At 40.3% G+C, this 15,179-nt stretch overlaps 1 protein-coding gene and 1 long non-coding RNA gene across 5 annotated transcripts; both read left to right on the forward strand.

Annotated features, from left to right (window-relative positions):
- Window positions 1-2,293: 2,293 nt before the first annotated feature.
- LOC125530991 lies at window positions 2,294-3,546 on the forward strand. Of its 4 annotated transcripts, none has more exons than XR_007293032.1 (4): window positions 2,294-2,394; window positions 2,513-3,041; window positions 3,138-3,250; window positions 3,350-3,546. It is a non-coding gene; the product is annotated as an uncharacterized LOC125530991 (long non-coding RNA). The 4 variants fall into 4 exon arrangements; XR_007293033.1 differs by having other exon boundaries at window positions 2,513-2,968; XR_007293035.1 differs by having other exon boundaries at window positions 2,513-2,964.
- A 3,225-nt stretch (window positions 3,547-6,771) lies between these two features.
- LOC125530990 (formamidopyrimidine-DNA glycosylase-like) lies at window positions 6,772-12,050 on the forward strand. Its single transcript, XM_048695392.1, has 10 exons — window positions 6,772-7,076; window positions 7,717-7,768; window positions 8,704-8,761; window positions 9,315-9,383; window positions 9,480-9,605; window positions 9,965-10,015; window positions 10,562-10,639; window positions 11,101-11,203; window positions 11,304-11,338; window positions 11,442-12,050. Exons 1-10 carry the CDS (start codon window positions 6,848-6,850, stop codon window positions 11,874-11,876), a joined length of 1,236 nt encoding a protein of 411 aa, XP_048551349.1. The 5' UTR covers window positions 6,772-6,847; the 3' UTR covers window positions 11,877-12,050.
- Window positions 12,051-15,179: the final 3,129 nt, after the last annotated feature.

Raw genomic sequence — 15,179 nt, forward strand, 5'->3', positions numbered from 1 at the left:
AAAAAAAAGTATCAACATTTACAATCTGAAATCAATATCAATAGATGTCTCATGACTTAAAGTTTCATATTGTATAACTTTAGCATGACAGATGTTGATATATTTTCATATAAATACGGTCAAACTTTGTGAAGTTTGACTTCAGAGAATTCTAATATGGAGCGTAAAAAGGACCGGAGGAAGTACTATCTTCATAGTGCAAAGTAATATAATGATATTATTATAGATGACTTCATTTATTATGTTGTAGACTACACAAGGACCGAGGGCGACTTGGAAAGTAAGACTGCTCATAGTGGGGAATAACATAGAGTAGTAACTTGCTGAGGTTACTAGTCTATGTTACTACCTTCATAGTGGGTAGTAACATATGAGTGGTATCATGAAAGAGTTCATTTATTAGGCTATAGACTCATTATGCCTTGAAATGTGTGATGTTACAGTAACTACCTAAGTTATCATAAACCCCTCTCTCCTCATTAATTAGCTGCCACATAAGCAATCTTGTATTGAAATGTGTGATGTTACTAGTTAAGTTACTTCCATTATGACTAGTCTAAGAAGGGGCGACTCGCAACAGGAGGAGTGATCTGCTGGAATTTAGTCTATATTGGGGGCAGCCCAATAACTATTTCAGAAATTCCTAATAAATCCTAGAGGCCCACTTAGCCCATTTGTGCAAAGCAAGGGATACTACTAAAGTTTAGTCCCACATTGCTAGTTTAGTGGGAGTTGGACCTCCTTATAAGGAAGGTTCTTTCCCCACTTGTATGAGCATGAGAACAAGAGGGACATCCACGCGCGCTCCTCCTCCGCCGCCCGCCTCGCCACGCCTCGTCATGACGCGCCGCGCCGCGGGTTGCGGGAATGAGCCGAGCTGATGTCTAAAATTTTGCCACGCACTACGGGTATATGAAAGGTCACTCGGGAGCTGGAAAGTTTTTGCTGTAGTGGATATTGAATACGAACGCTGCACCCTTCGGCTGCTGTCTGTTCGTTTCATCTCCTGCGTTCCCTTCAGCTCCCGGCGCAGCCTCTCGCCTCCTTCTCTTGCGCCTATAAAATGGAGGTCGCCCCTCTCAGAGAGACGCACCAGAACTTCTCCTTCCTCTTGCCACCGGTTCCAATCTCTGAGCTGCTGTTGTCTTCCTCATCCTGGCTTGCGGCGTGCACCGCAGGTCGGGACAGTAGGCCTCCGAAACTGCACCTCTTTGAGTCCTGTATGGGAGAAGGGTGATAAGTGAAGGAAATATGCCCTAGAGGCAATAATAAAGTTATTATTTATTTCCTTATATCATGATAAATGTTTATTATTCATGCTAGAATTTTATTAACCGTAAACATAATACATGTGTGAATACATAGACAAACAGAGTGTCACTAGTATGCCTCTACTAAACTAGCTCGTTGATCAAAGATGATTATGTTTCCTAACCATAGACATGAGTTGTCATACTGTCTGCTTTAGATATGATAGGCTACGGTTCATATATGCAAAAGCTATTTACCTTCTCTTTGTCAGAACGCATGACTTGTTTTATCTCTTCTATATTAGTCATGCTTTATCTAGTATTTCTGTTAATAAAATCATTTGGTAAATTGCTCATATTTCCAACACTGTGTGCACATGCTAATGTTCGCTGACTCTATTGTAGACTGTCTTCGAGATCAATTTGATGAACCACAGTGTCGCCCTTCCACCTGGTTCTATGGGGAAAGTAAATTACGTCGCTTCAGCTGTTCAGTACAGCCTATAGGTTAGTGGAAGCTATCGCTTTATTCCAATTTCTAATTTATCTGCATGTGTTCTACCCATGCTTAACTTTATTTGAAACACTACTCTTGTCATGTATGCAGGATACAGTGCTAGAGTTAGAATTTCAGGGCATGAAAAAACAATTTACTATGCTTCAGGTAAGAAAGTTATTTCATACAACTCTTTTTAGGAAGTTGGTACTCCCTCTGTAAGATCTTTTAGAGTCCATGATAGTGTCAAAAAACGTTTTATTTTAAATTACAGAGGCAGTAGCTTATTGTGTTGAATTTATTGAACAACAGACATGCCATGTGTGTACACCAAGACCTGTTGCATCAAAGCTTTTTGCGGATACACCTCTTCATACAGGACAGCTTTGTGTACAACTCATCTTTAGCTTCAATTTCCATAATAAAATGTGTTCTTTTGTTTTATCATCATGGTTTCTCTTCTTACGTAACCAAACATTCTCAGATGTTAGTTTCTTATTGCCCTCTGAGTCCATTAAATCTCAGTCCTATCTATTTTGTGATGGTTCCAGCGTGTGCTTGACGCATCCCTTGGTTCTTGGAGAAACATGTGCTATTCCTGGTGCTTTTGGTTGTGGAAAAACTGTTATTAGTCAGGCACTTTCCAAGGTGATCACTAATTCTCCATTCTTTACTGCCCTGATGTAATAGCTCCAGAGAATTGTTCCTTCCATATATTTCTTGGTGGCATCTCTATACTGATTGTTGAGTTTAACAATCTCTGTAGTACTCCAGTTCTGAAGTTGTGGTTTATGTGAGATGTGGTGAAAGAACAAATGAGATGGCTGGGGTTCTCATGGACTTGCCCCAATTGACAACGACGTTGCCCAACGAACGTGAAGAGTTTGTCATGAAGAGAACAACATTGGTTTCTAACGCGTCTAACATGCCCGTTGCTGCTCGTGAAGCCTCCATTTATACAGGTAAAGGTGTAATGCCTTGAAAGCCGTGGAAGTAAAGGGGATTTATTGATCAAGCTGGCTCATTATATTAGGGTTGTCTTGATCTTGCTTACTCAAGTGCTTCGCCAGTAGAGCTGCACAACATGTGCGATGTGCCAAGCCGTGCTTTCAAGTTGTGTCCTCGGCCCTCCCCGTCGTAATGGTGGTCTAGCATGAAGCTTGAAAGTTGATCCAAACCAACACCATGTATTCTTATGGATGTATGAGTCAACTCATTGTAGGTGGAGCTTTTCTCTTGCGCACAACTTACTTTATTTTATGCTTTATCAGTGTAATGTCCAGTTTCATTTGCAGGTATACCATTACTCTTCTCATGGTATTGCAGATGCATCATGTGTAGCTTTTCAGCCTTGCAAAATAGAAGTTTAATTTATACATGCATATTGTCAGAATATTGGTGCGTTCAAAAGACTATGGGTGGAATTAACAAACTGGCTGAAAATATGAAACAAATCCAGGATGCTTTGCCAGCTTTTCATGGAGATTCTGCTAATTTCAACACGGTAATATTTAAGATTAATTAAAATCTTGCATTTCATTGTTTTATCTGAATCACTTATCATCTATACTATTGCACACAAAACAGTTGCATGATTAACCAGAGGAGGAACTTCAAGAATTGGAGGGAGAGTGTGTGTCTGGTCAATAGGCAAGCAGTCCCCCCTGCTCCATCGGAAGCTACAATTGAAGAGGTTGCTGCACTACAAGCTAAAATGACGAAACAACCAAGTTAATGTTTGATCTTTTGTTACATCGATTTGTAAACCTTAATGTCTATTTGCTGCTTTCACAAGACTAACTCGCTGTTGGACGTTGAAATACTACACATACAAGTAGATTTCCACATATAACTGTAATATTAGTCAAGACATGCGTTGCACGTGCACGCTTACTAGTATCATAGAAAGAAAACAAATGAAGCAAAATCACGAGATAGAAAACATAGTAAACTCGGGAATGAAGCAAATGAAGCACTTTTCTATGAAGAAAACAAATGAAGCACTTTTTTCTAGGAGTAGTTGCATATTATTTTTTCGAAAATTACATCTACAGTTTATTGAAAACTGAAATGGATTAATCAAGAGGAGAAAAAATATCAAACCAGATTGCCTTCTCCAAAAACATGGTAGTTGGACATTTTTATTTCTTCATAGAAAAGTGCAACTCGGGAATAATCAGACTAGATAATGCTTACACGGAACTCGGATGCACTTTTACAAAACTGACAGTTCCGCATTTCTTTTAAAAAATGTGTGAGTACCTTTTCTAGAAAATTTGTATCAAGTTTAAAAAGCCCACGAAATATTCACGAACCCGAAACATATTTATAAGTTTAAAAAATGTTTATGATTTTTTAAAGAGACAAAAAAAGGATGAAGAAGTAAGAGAATAGTTTGAAAAGGGAAAAACTGCAAAAGAAACGAAAAAGAAAAGAATCCGGAAGAAAAAACAAAGAAAAACAAAAAAACAAGAAAAACACATGTAAAAAGAGGAAGAAACCCAGCCTAGAAACTTACTAAAACCGGATCATAAGCTACCGAAACCTTCTAAACCCACTTCCGAAAACCAGCTAGCTGAACGCTCCGAGCAATTAATGAGCGGTCCGTACTTGTTTGTTCTTTCGGCGATCTGTGTTCGTTCGGTTTTTTTTTTCCTTTTTATTTATGTTTTCTTTTTTTGGTTTTATTATTCCTTCTACAGATTTCTTTCATTTTCTTTTTTGTGTCGTTATACTTATTTTTGTTTCTTTCATGATTTTATTCTCTTTCTTATTTTTTTGTTCTTGTTTCTTTTGGTTTCCAACAGTTTTCTTTTTGTTAATCTTTGTTTCTTTATCAATTTTCCCTATTTTTTAATCTGTTTTTTCTTTGAGTTACTTTTTCATTTATTTTCTTTCAATTGTTTCATTTTTTGTTTCAATGGGTTTTTTCTTGTATTTGTTTTTATTTCCATTATAAATATTTTTGTATATGTCATGAATATTTTTCTAATACACGGATACATTTTTTCTAATACAAGTTAAATTTTTTTAGTAAATGCTTAAAAATATTCTACACATTTCTTAACATTTTTAAATACTTGATTACAAAATTAAAATAAAAGATTAACATTTTTAATACATGAACCACATTTTTTCTATATGTATTTTGATATTTTTCAAATGCTTGATTAACAATTTTCAAAAACAGGATTAATACTTTTTAATACATGGACAGTATCTTTCAATATACATTTACATTTTTTAAATGCTTTATAAATATTTTTCAAATGCAAGATTAACAACTTTTTAATAAACGATGACCATTTTTTTCTATACACATTTAACAGTTTTCAAATACTTGTGTAGCATTTTTAAATACTTAATTAAAATTTTATAAATAAATGATCAACTTTTCTCACACACGTTATATTTTGTTTCGTATACTTAAGAAACATATTCATTATACACATTTAACATTTTCTAAACGCTTTGTTTACATTTTCTCAGACGTTTTATACAAGACTTGATTCTTTCTTCTGTGAGGCTTGTTATAGGCGTCAAAGCTACTTGGTGCTCGACGCTTTTGGCCGGTTATTTGGTATAGGCGTACAGGTTTTCTCGGATGTTAGTTGATGTACCCTCTATTGTACTCCCTCCGTTCGGAATTACTTGTCTCAAAAATGGATGTATTTAGAACTAAAATACGTCTAGATACATCCATTTCTGCGACAAGTAATTTCGAACGGAGGGAGTAGGTTGCATCATGTTTGAAAACCTAGCGCGACCTAGCCAGCCGCCGCCTTCAAAAAGCTAGGGTTCTCTGCCTTCCACCGATGCAGGCGCCAGTCCGTTCCGTCTCCTGTGACCTTAGGGCCATGGAGGCGGAGTGGATATCGGCTCTTGCCGGTGGGAGGGCTTCGTTTTTATTTCTTTTTTTTTTGAGCTTTACTAGGGTTTGTGTCCTGCTCAGGAAGGCGAGACGGCGGCGGCTCCTTGATGGAATAAAGGTCTCCCGTCTAGCCCCCGATTCGGTGATGTATCTAGCATCATCGGTGGACATGTGAAGGTGTGTCTTCGGCGGATCTGTCTTTGGTGGATTTGCTCGGATTTGTTCATCGTTCGTCTTCGTTCGTGTGTCTTCGTGTTGGATCCTTTTGATCTACACTCTTCATCCGCGGCGGGTGCTGTTCTGGTGTGTTGGTTCCATGTGGTCTTAGCACGACGACTTTCCGACTGTCTACTACAACAAGGTTTGCCCGACTCCAGTGAAGGAGGGGCGATAACAGCGGCGCGCCTTCGGCTCGCTTCAGTGCTTGTAGTCGTCGCTAGATGGTCTATGGATTTGGATGTAATTTTTATTATTTCTAGTGTTGACTGTACTATCATGATTGAAGATGACTAGGTTGGAAAAAAATTTCCGAAAGAAAAAAAAAGATTTCTTGGATGTTGCTTGGCCCTTAAGCCCTCAGTCTGTTTGGTAAACACTCGGGCAGGGAAATGAAAATTTGCACAAGGGTGTTTATGAAGAGATTAGATACGGGAAGTAGATTTTTACTCTCATCCTCTTGTTTTGGCATATGATGGGAAATGACGTGGGATAAAACTTTGCTCACGAATTAACAGAGTATCCTTGGGAAGAAATCGATGAGAATTGGTTTTCTCAACTCGCATTTCCCTTCCCATTTAAACTCTCATTCCTTCTAATCACATATAGTGGACTTTTAATCTCCTCCCACTCCCCACCTCTAATTCTCCCGGAACAAACCCGCTGTCTTGGTTGGTCGCTTGCTCGTCGAGAGGGACGACAATGACAAATTACAGGCATCCTCGGCTTTTTAAGAGTGTGTAGACGGCCTTGTGGGTAGTCAGATTGGCCAGGAGCCCTTTTTTATGGGTGTGATGTTAACGAACGAATCAAAAAGAAATCTCGTGGGCATGATTTAACCGTTTTCGTCTGAGTTTGCGCAAATTAACCGGTAAATTTAATGAAATGGAGATCCTCCACGCCCGTCTTTAAAAAAAAACTCCCGTAGAAAAGCGGCACTGGTAGGGGAAGGAGTCGTGAGAGAGAGAAAAAACAGAAACAGAAACTAGAAGTGGGCGAGAGGCGGAGAGGGAGATGCCGGAGCTGCCGGAGGTGGAGGCGGCGCGGCTGGCGCTGGAGGAGCACTGCGTCGGGAAGCGGATCGTGCGGTGCTCCGCCGCGGAGGACACCAAGGTCATCGACGGCGTCGCCCCGTCGCGGCTGGAGGCGGCGCTGGTCGGGAGGACCATCGCCGCCGCGCGCCGCAAGGGCAAGAACCTATGGCTCGTGCTGGATTCGCCGCCGTCCCCCTCCTTCCAGTTCGGTCCGTCTCCGATCCACACCCCACCACATTCAATCTACTCCCATTTTGTTTCTCTTTCCTCCCCTTTTGCAATGATTTTATTAAAACATGTTTCTTTTATTTTTCAAGAACGGCATCGTCCTTTCAGGCCTGAGCATTTTGTTCGCGGTGCCATGTTTTTATTTCTTGTGTGATTGTGACCGTGCTTTTGGTTAGGGTTTTCTACACATCTAGGGTTATATGATTTCAGATTCATGAACAATGGAGTCAGCTATTCGATTCCATGAACTGTAATGGTAACTATTTTACTAAATAAAATATGCATCTCTGTTATGGTAAACGGACAGTGTAAACATCACAATGGCTTTTTTTTATCTCGTCAGTGTTACAATGTAGTCCCCTCCTGAAAATGTGGTATTGAAGTTGTAGGAATTGTGTTGACTTGCTTTAGCTCATTTGATCACGAAGATTTGTCAGATTTTGTTTGACTTTTACTTAGAGCAAGTGACAGGTATTACAGAACAATGTAGAGAGACTTTATTGTAAATTTAGGTTGTAGTCTCCAGAGTTTGAACTGGGCAAGCATGAATGAATGGTCTTGATTATATAGAAGTCAGTTCCAGTTATACATAAAGCGCCTAAATGTTAATCTTTGTCACAGGAATGGCTGGAGCTATTTACATCAAGGGTGTGGAACTGAGCAAATATAAAAGGTTTCATCTTCTTTCTTTGTTGGTGCTTGTTTTACCCTTACCTACTGTTAAAAGCTGCTATCATCTCTCAAAAAGGAGAGACAGCTATATGGTTTAGAAATAGCATTGTTATTTCCATTCTAGTATATTGACTGCGTACTTAGCTAGGTCTTTTTTCCATGCACTGCTACATTATCAGGTATATTCAATTAGCATTGTAATGTTTGATGCCATTACCACCTGATGCTCTGCGTGCTGTGATATGTTATAGTCCCTGTTCAAGAATTCATCCGATTAACCAGTTAACTTGCCGATTAATCCCTACTCATAGGGTCACCGAGTAGCCAATAAACCGAAAAATCGTCCGTTTAATTGATTAAATGGCCGATTAACTTGCCGATTAGCCGATTAATCCCCTACTCGCTAGCCAACCGAGCAGCTACCAGTTAACGATTTCCTCAACAATGGTTATAGCATTAGTGCACACCAGAAAATCTAGACACTACCGGTAGAACCTTATGCTATAGTATGATTGACGAATGTTCGCGTCTGTTATAGAAATTCTGATAGTTTGGTAGATGTTCTAGTACTGACGGAAAAAGGTGTTACCTCCAATTTCAGACATTTGAGGACTTTGTAAGATTGCTTTTATCAAAATTGCATAGTGCATTGTTTGGGTTAGTTATAAACCAGATGTGATTCCATCGTGTTAAAGAAAAAGAAAAACTATGTTAAACAATAAGCACGATGATTGGGGGTCCTCTGTGTTGACATAGGTACAGCAAAGCCACTTAGAATTTGAAGGTGTGGTCAGGCATTCAGGACTAGGCTACTACTCTTTGCATAAATGTTTGCTGTGTCTTTAGCTCATCATTCTAGTGTTGCTAAAACTTGACCCTGTGGCTTCAGTGAACTGAAATAATTTGGATCCTTCATTCCTGTGGCATTTAATTTAGGTCTGCAGTGAGCCCAACTGAGGAATGGCCTTCAAAGTACTCCAAACTATTTGTTGAAGTATGGAACCTAATCTGGTGACCTTCCTTATGACAATTTCTTTTCTTTCCTTTATCATCATGCGTGGGAATTATGTTTCTTGCAATTCATCTTGTCTGGCTCATTTCACACATGGGTGCTTATAGTTATTTTTGTTTTATGTATTTTTATCAACCCTTCTCATAGATGAATCTGTAATATCTTATGGTGGTCAGTTATAGGATTTGGATAATTATCTGCATTTGCCTATCTGGGATGTGATGCTAGAATATATATTATGCTAAGTCTGATTTAACAATGTTTAAGATCTTGGAGGCAGCCGACACCATGTTCTATCTCCTGGGATCATGCTAATGCTTAAATGAACTGCAGTAGAATAGCGGAAGTTGAAGCAAGTAAAGAAAAAATCATGCTAATGCTTATAGATTCTAGAAACAGTAACGTGATGAAATATGCACCTTAGTAGTCTTCACCTTTCTTGTTAACTACTACTTTCTTCTTTGGTCTGTGCTAATTATTTACTTTTTGGAAAATCTTTGCCATGTTTCATCTTGCTCTTCTCAACTTATTACAGTTGGATGATGGCTTGGAGTTCTCCTTCACTGATAAGAGGCGTTTTGCAAAAATACGATTGCTTGACAATGTAATATTCTTGTGATTCCTTGAAAACAAAATTTGTTCTCTCAATATGTGGTAACATTTTGTAATTTGTTTTTGTTATTATGTCTCTGTTTAATAGCCAGAAGCTGTCCCTCCAATTTCTGAACTTGGACCAGATGCCCTATGCGAACCAATGCAGCTTGATGATTTTGTACAATCTTTTGGTAGAAAGAATGCTCCAATAAAATCCCTTTTGCTTGATCAGGTATGATCTTAAGCTCCATACTCCGCTCAAACTGCTTGTCTGAATCAGAAGGAGTTATCCATATTATATTCAGTTATCCATATTATATTCAAAACTCAGTTATGAGCTTATAAGAAAGTGTTGTCAAACAACTAAAGAAATTTCTTGGCTTCGTTTCCAAATATTTCTAAACCTCAAGCACTGGTTGACATTTTTTACCAGTTAATTTATAGATTGTGGTTTAAGATAATCATGCAGTTGCCTCAGCACCAGCCACACACAGCCATCCCTTTCATTCTTATTGTCAAGATATTTTTTAGCACAAAAACCTTTTAATTATGCCAATTCTTACACCCCCTTTTGTTGAATCATCTTTGCAGAGCTTTATGTCAGGAATCGGCAACTGGATGGCAGATGAGGTGCTTTATCAGGTCTGTTTCCCTGACATTGCTAAAACGCTTTGCTAGATAAAATTATAAGAGGCATTAGTCTTTTAATTTTTCTATCCTCTGTATTAATGCCTACTGCATAGAATGTATCATAGTTCTACCCTAGTGAGGTGATTTGTTATAAAGATCAATCGTATTTGTCTAATGATAGGTATAATGTGTCTCTTGGGCAAAATAGCCATATGTCATAGCTACTGTTCACACATGTGTTAGTACACCTCACCATCAGCAAATTCCTATTCATCAAGTCGCATGGACTCTCTACTCTGTAAAGAAAGGCTAATTTGTGAGGTACTATAGAAAATTGGCCCAAACTTGAGCAAGCCCTCTAGCAACACAGCCAGGGACAAGGTCAAGCCTTGTTATCCCCTTCGCCTTAACACTGATTCGCATTGCTATCTTCATCCACCTATCCCGTCCACCTGTGCTCATAAGTTTGGGCATCCGCAGTTTTGCAAACATGCTATTGCTGTGGTACCATTTTTGTGTAAATCTTGAAGTTTCACCTTTTGCTTGATCTGGGTATAGGCAAGGATCCATCCTATGCAAACTTCATCGAAGATATCCAAGGAGAAGTGCAAGGCACTCCATCGGTGCATCAAAGAGGTTAGCTCGTGAACTGCGGTTGACCTGCAGTGTTATCCTTTGACCTTTGCTGGAAATGGATTTCAGTTGCAAAATAGTGAAAGACATCAATCCATTAAAATTTGGATGTTTGTTGTTTGTCCTGTAAAGCAATTAGCATGCAAAAGTAATCTTTTTATGTACTATTCTATATACACTAACCACATACTGATATTGAACAAATTTCAGAAAATTTGAATGTCAGATATTATTTTCTGCCACTTGCTTTGTTGTGCTTGTGCATGTGCTTGCGCAGAGGCTTGAGTTGAATTACAACTGTAGGAGTCTGCTTTACCTGTACAATACTTGATCCCCATGCAATAAAACTAGTGACATTTCTAGCATGGCTGCAGTTATCTTTGTCCCTCCTTGTGCATGTTATTATGGTGGCAATTGTACTATATGGAAATCATGGTTTGCCTGTCTCTGGCAATTCTCCATAGGTGATTGAAAAATCCGTTGAAGTTGGTGCTGACAGCAACGAATTTCCAGAGAACTGGATATTTCATTCTAGGGAGAAGAAACCCGGCAAGGCCTTTGTGGATGGTCTGATAATTTACTCTTCCACTTTTCTTTTCTTTTCTGGTGCACATACAGCACACCCGTGTTGTCTATCAGTGTTGAACGTTGCATTTGCTGCATGCAGGGAAGAAGATCGACTTTGTTACAGTAGGCGGCAGGGTAAGCTTCAGACTGAGCTCACCGTACTATGCCTTTCTTTTCGCGCGCTATGTTTTTTCAGACTTGCTGTGTTCTGCTCTTACTTGCGCTGTTGTTTGTTCAGACGTCGGCGTACGTTCCAGAGCTGCAGATGCTGGATGGGGCTGATGCTGCGGCAGCAAACAGGTCAAAGAAAGGCAGGGACAAGGTAGAGGAAAATGTGGGTAAAACATCAAAGAAAGGCCAGAAGGCTGCTCTGAAGGAAGGGGGGAAGGCGGCACAGAAGACAGATGTTGATGAAGAGGAAGAGGATGATAAACCAGCAAAGCGAAGAGCCAAGGGGGCAAAGGCCCTACCGAAGAAAGTGGGTAATACTCGTGCTGATGATCACGAGGAGGGAGAAGATGAAGATGAAGAGTCGAAGCCCGCCAAGAGGGGGAGGAAGCGGCCAGCAAAGGGCCCATCGAAGAAAGAAGGTTGTTCTTCAGACGATGAAGACTCGGCTGGCAAGGAAGAGACTGTGGTTGCGGCAAAGAGGCCGCAGAGGAAGAAGCGGTGAGCCGATCTAGGGAGGGATTTCCACCTTGTCTGGCCCTTTGCTTTGCAGTGTAGAAACTGGCACTACTAGATGAACTTCCACCCGGGAAGGAAGACGCCTGGGCTGTTGCTCGACGCGACTAGATCCTGGCCATTTAGTTGTTTTATGCACAGATTGGTCGACGCCTCTATCTAACCCGTGTGGCGATGCGAGACTGGCTGCGGGCATGCCGTCTTCCTTTTTGTGGTTGCTGAAGGTTTAACTTCCCCTTTCGAAATCGTCACGGTTTGACGAATCCTCGCGCTCAACAAAGCTTCAGAGGAAGCTGTGTGTGTCGCACACAACGGCCCGCCCCGCCCTGAGCAGAGGTAGGCGCCACAGGTCGGAGAAGAGTAACACGGTGGCGCAGCGGGTGTGGCGCTGAGTGTGCAAGATTCATTATCTGTTTGCAAGTGCCATGTGCGTGAGCAAGTGGCTGTTCAGCTGGGAGTTGTAACTGAACAAGATTCGGTCTGAAATAGAACCTGAAAACTGCCTTCCTCTTCTTCTTCATCTCCAATTTTTACCTGTCAACATAAATGCACAAACCGAAGCCTGGGTTCGTGTTCGATTTGCTAGGCCGTGGCTGAGGGCGAACCCGCTACGTTGGCCAATAATAATTAAGAGACCTCCACTGCAGAAGACCCTTTGGAGATGGGCAATTACAGGTGTTTCTTAAAAAAAACTCGCTCACTCAAGAAAAAAAGGGCCCTGGTTCGCTTGGTTTTTTATTTCCCTGGTTCACTCAGTTTGCCCGGGTTTTCTATTAAAAAACTTGGTTTGGTCGGGTCCTAATTGACCATTCGCTGTGGACCGTTTACAAGAGACCACGTTGGCTGTTGATTTTTTTTTTTCATAATGTTCATGAATTCAAAAAAGTTCATGCAATAAAAAATAAAAAAATAGAAAAGTTTCATAATCTTGAAAAAAAGTTCACGGCTTTAAAATAAAAAATCATGAATTCATAAAAGGTTCATCAATTTGAAAAATGTTCACAAATCTGGAAAAGTCCATTGATTTTGAAATAAAAATCACAAATTTGAAAAAACTTCAACTTGAAAAAAGTTCACGAACTTAAAAAAAGTTATCCTACGTAATCAAATGCAAGTAGAAACAGTTGGTCATTACTAGGCCGTTAATTGTATCTTTAATTATTTCGCCGTAGTAGCTCTTAGACATGTCGCACTCTATATAACTAATGATACCCCATGTGTTGCTGTGAAAATTGGTTGCAATATATTTTAATAAGATTTGGTTGTATCAAACATTAATATCTAAGTTAATAACGTGAGAATAAAAAATACATAAGCTTTATTGCATTTTTGCAATTGAATATAAGTTGCATAATTAAATAGAAAGCATGTTCGGTTTGGGACATGGAGTATTTGATCCCGAGCTCATATGCTCCCGCATGAACAGTAAAATAAAAAATAGTAAAAAATCTGAAAAAAAATTATGATGAACATTGATAAATTTTCTAACTTCGTGCAAAATTTTAGGTTGAAATGACATCGTGGAGGTCTAGGCAAAAAAGAAAACCGATGGTCCAAAAGACTATTGTTGGAAGCATTTTGGAGCATCGATTCTGTTATTTTTGCCCAAACCTCCACAAATGTCATTTCGACCTGAAATTTTACACACAGTTAGAACATTCATCATTTATTTTATTTTATTGTTCATGCGGGAGCATATGAGCTCGGGATCAAAAGAGCACTGTCGGTTTGGATCGCCGTCTTACTTTGAAATACCCCTGTAAAAAATGCATCGCCGCGTCGTTTTGGTTTTGGCCCAAAATTACTCAGTGGCCGGTATGATACAAGTTAAACACCTCCGCACTAGATTATACCGTTCCCAAGCGCGCTTCAAGTGTCCAGCCTTGGTGCGTGTACGCACAACTCGTTCATTCTAACTAATAGGTGTTGCAGGATGTTGAGGACGCGGGGCAGCTATATAAACTTGCGCCATCACTATGCTCAGAACCATCCATCACTCACACACAAAAAAGAGGGGCAAAGTGTGGTGCTCTTGGTGTATGTATCGGGGCCGCCTCCTACTACGGCGATCGTGACGGGCCAACAAACCTTTGCTATGTTGTACTCTGTACCAGGGCCGGCCCTAGCCCATGACGAAAGGCGGCGGCCAACAAACCTTTGCTATGTTGTACTCTGTACCACGGCCTACTCAAATAAGGGCCGAATACATGTGCATTCTGAAATGCATTACAAAAATATTATGTATAAATTATGAAAATATTATTTGTGAAACATAACATCAACACTAATGAATGGATGGAGAGGGGACCATCCCCCCCCCCCCCCTAACTTCACCATGTTGTATTTATTCAACATTTCTTTTATATTTGAGTACATGTGCCTAATCACCATTGTTTGTATCCTACAATCACATATACATGTTGCATTAAGACTTTGTTTGTGAATTAAAAATACATGCTTGATGTTTATGCCTTTATAATAATTTTCATGATATGCAATATATATATCGGTAAAAATATTTATGTTACTATGTTATAGTTGGTAGGTCTATTATGCCTCATTCGCCGCACTAGGCCGTTCATAATGGTCTGGCCGGCCTGCTCCGCACCATCAACCTCGCTGATTTCTGGAGTACTTTCTTTCTAGTTTCTCATATATTCTTTGTTTGTTCTCTTGATGTTCCTCTGATGCTTTATTTCAGCCTGCTACTGCGGTTATGGAACCGCCATCACAAGGTTGGCCTTCTCAACACTCGTGTTGTCGGCTAACCAGGATATGGACCCGCCATCACAAGGTTGGCCTTCTCAACACTCGTGTTGTCGGCTAGCCAGGAATCGGGGACCCTGGCTGTGGTGTGTGCCTCGGAATCAGGTGCAAACACCCTACATGCAACAATGACATCATGATGATGACATTCACGGACACCTACCACGGAGGCCCGTGTCACACTGTCCTGCTGAGCTACTATGCATTCTCTTCCATGGCCCAGCCAGGCAGGGAGCCTGAGCTGAGGGCGGCTCGCATAGTCGAAATCACATAGGAAGAGTAAGTCCACTGAGGCGCTCCCTTTTGAAGTTTCTGTTTATTTAATTATAAGCTACTCCCTCCGTCCCATAATATAAGAACATTTTTCAAGCTATGCTAGCTTAAAAATATATTTTTATATTATAGGACGGAGAGAGTAACAGATATGGTTGCAGGTTTGACTGCTTGTGCTCCTGCCTAGTGGCGGAGGTACATGCGACTCGGGGGGGGGGGGGGAGGCCCGGGCTCGGGTGCACTTCTGGGGGGA

This window comes from Triticum urartu, unplaced genomic scaffold (assembly GCF_003073215.2).
Source record: "Triticum urartu cultivar G1812 unplaced genomic scaffold, Tu2.1 TuUngrouped_contig_6705, whole genome shotgun sequence".
Taxonomy (NCBI): Eukaryota; Viridiplantae; Streptophyta; class Magnoliopsida; order Poales; family Poaceae; genus Triticum; species Triticum urartu.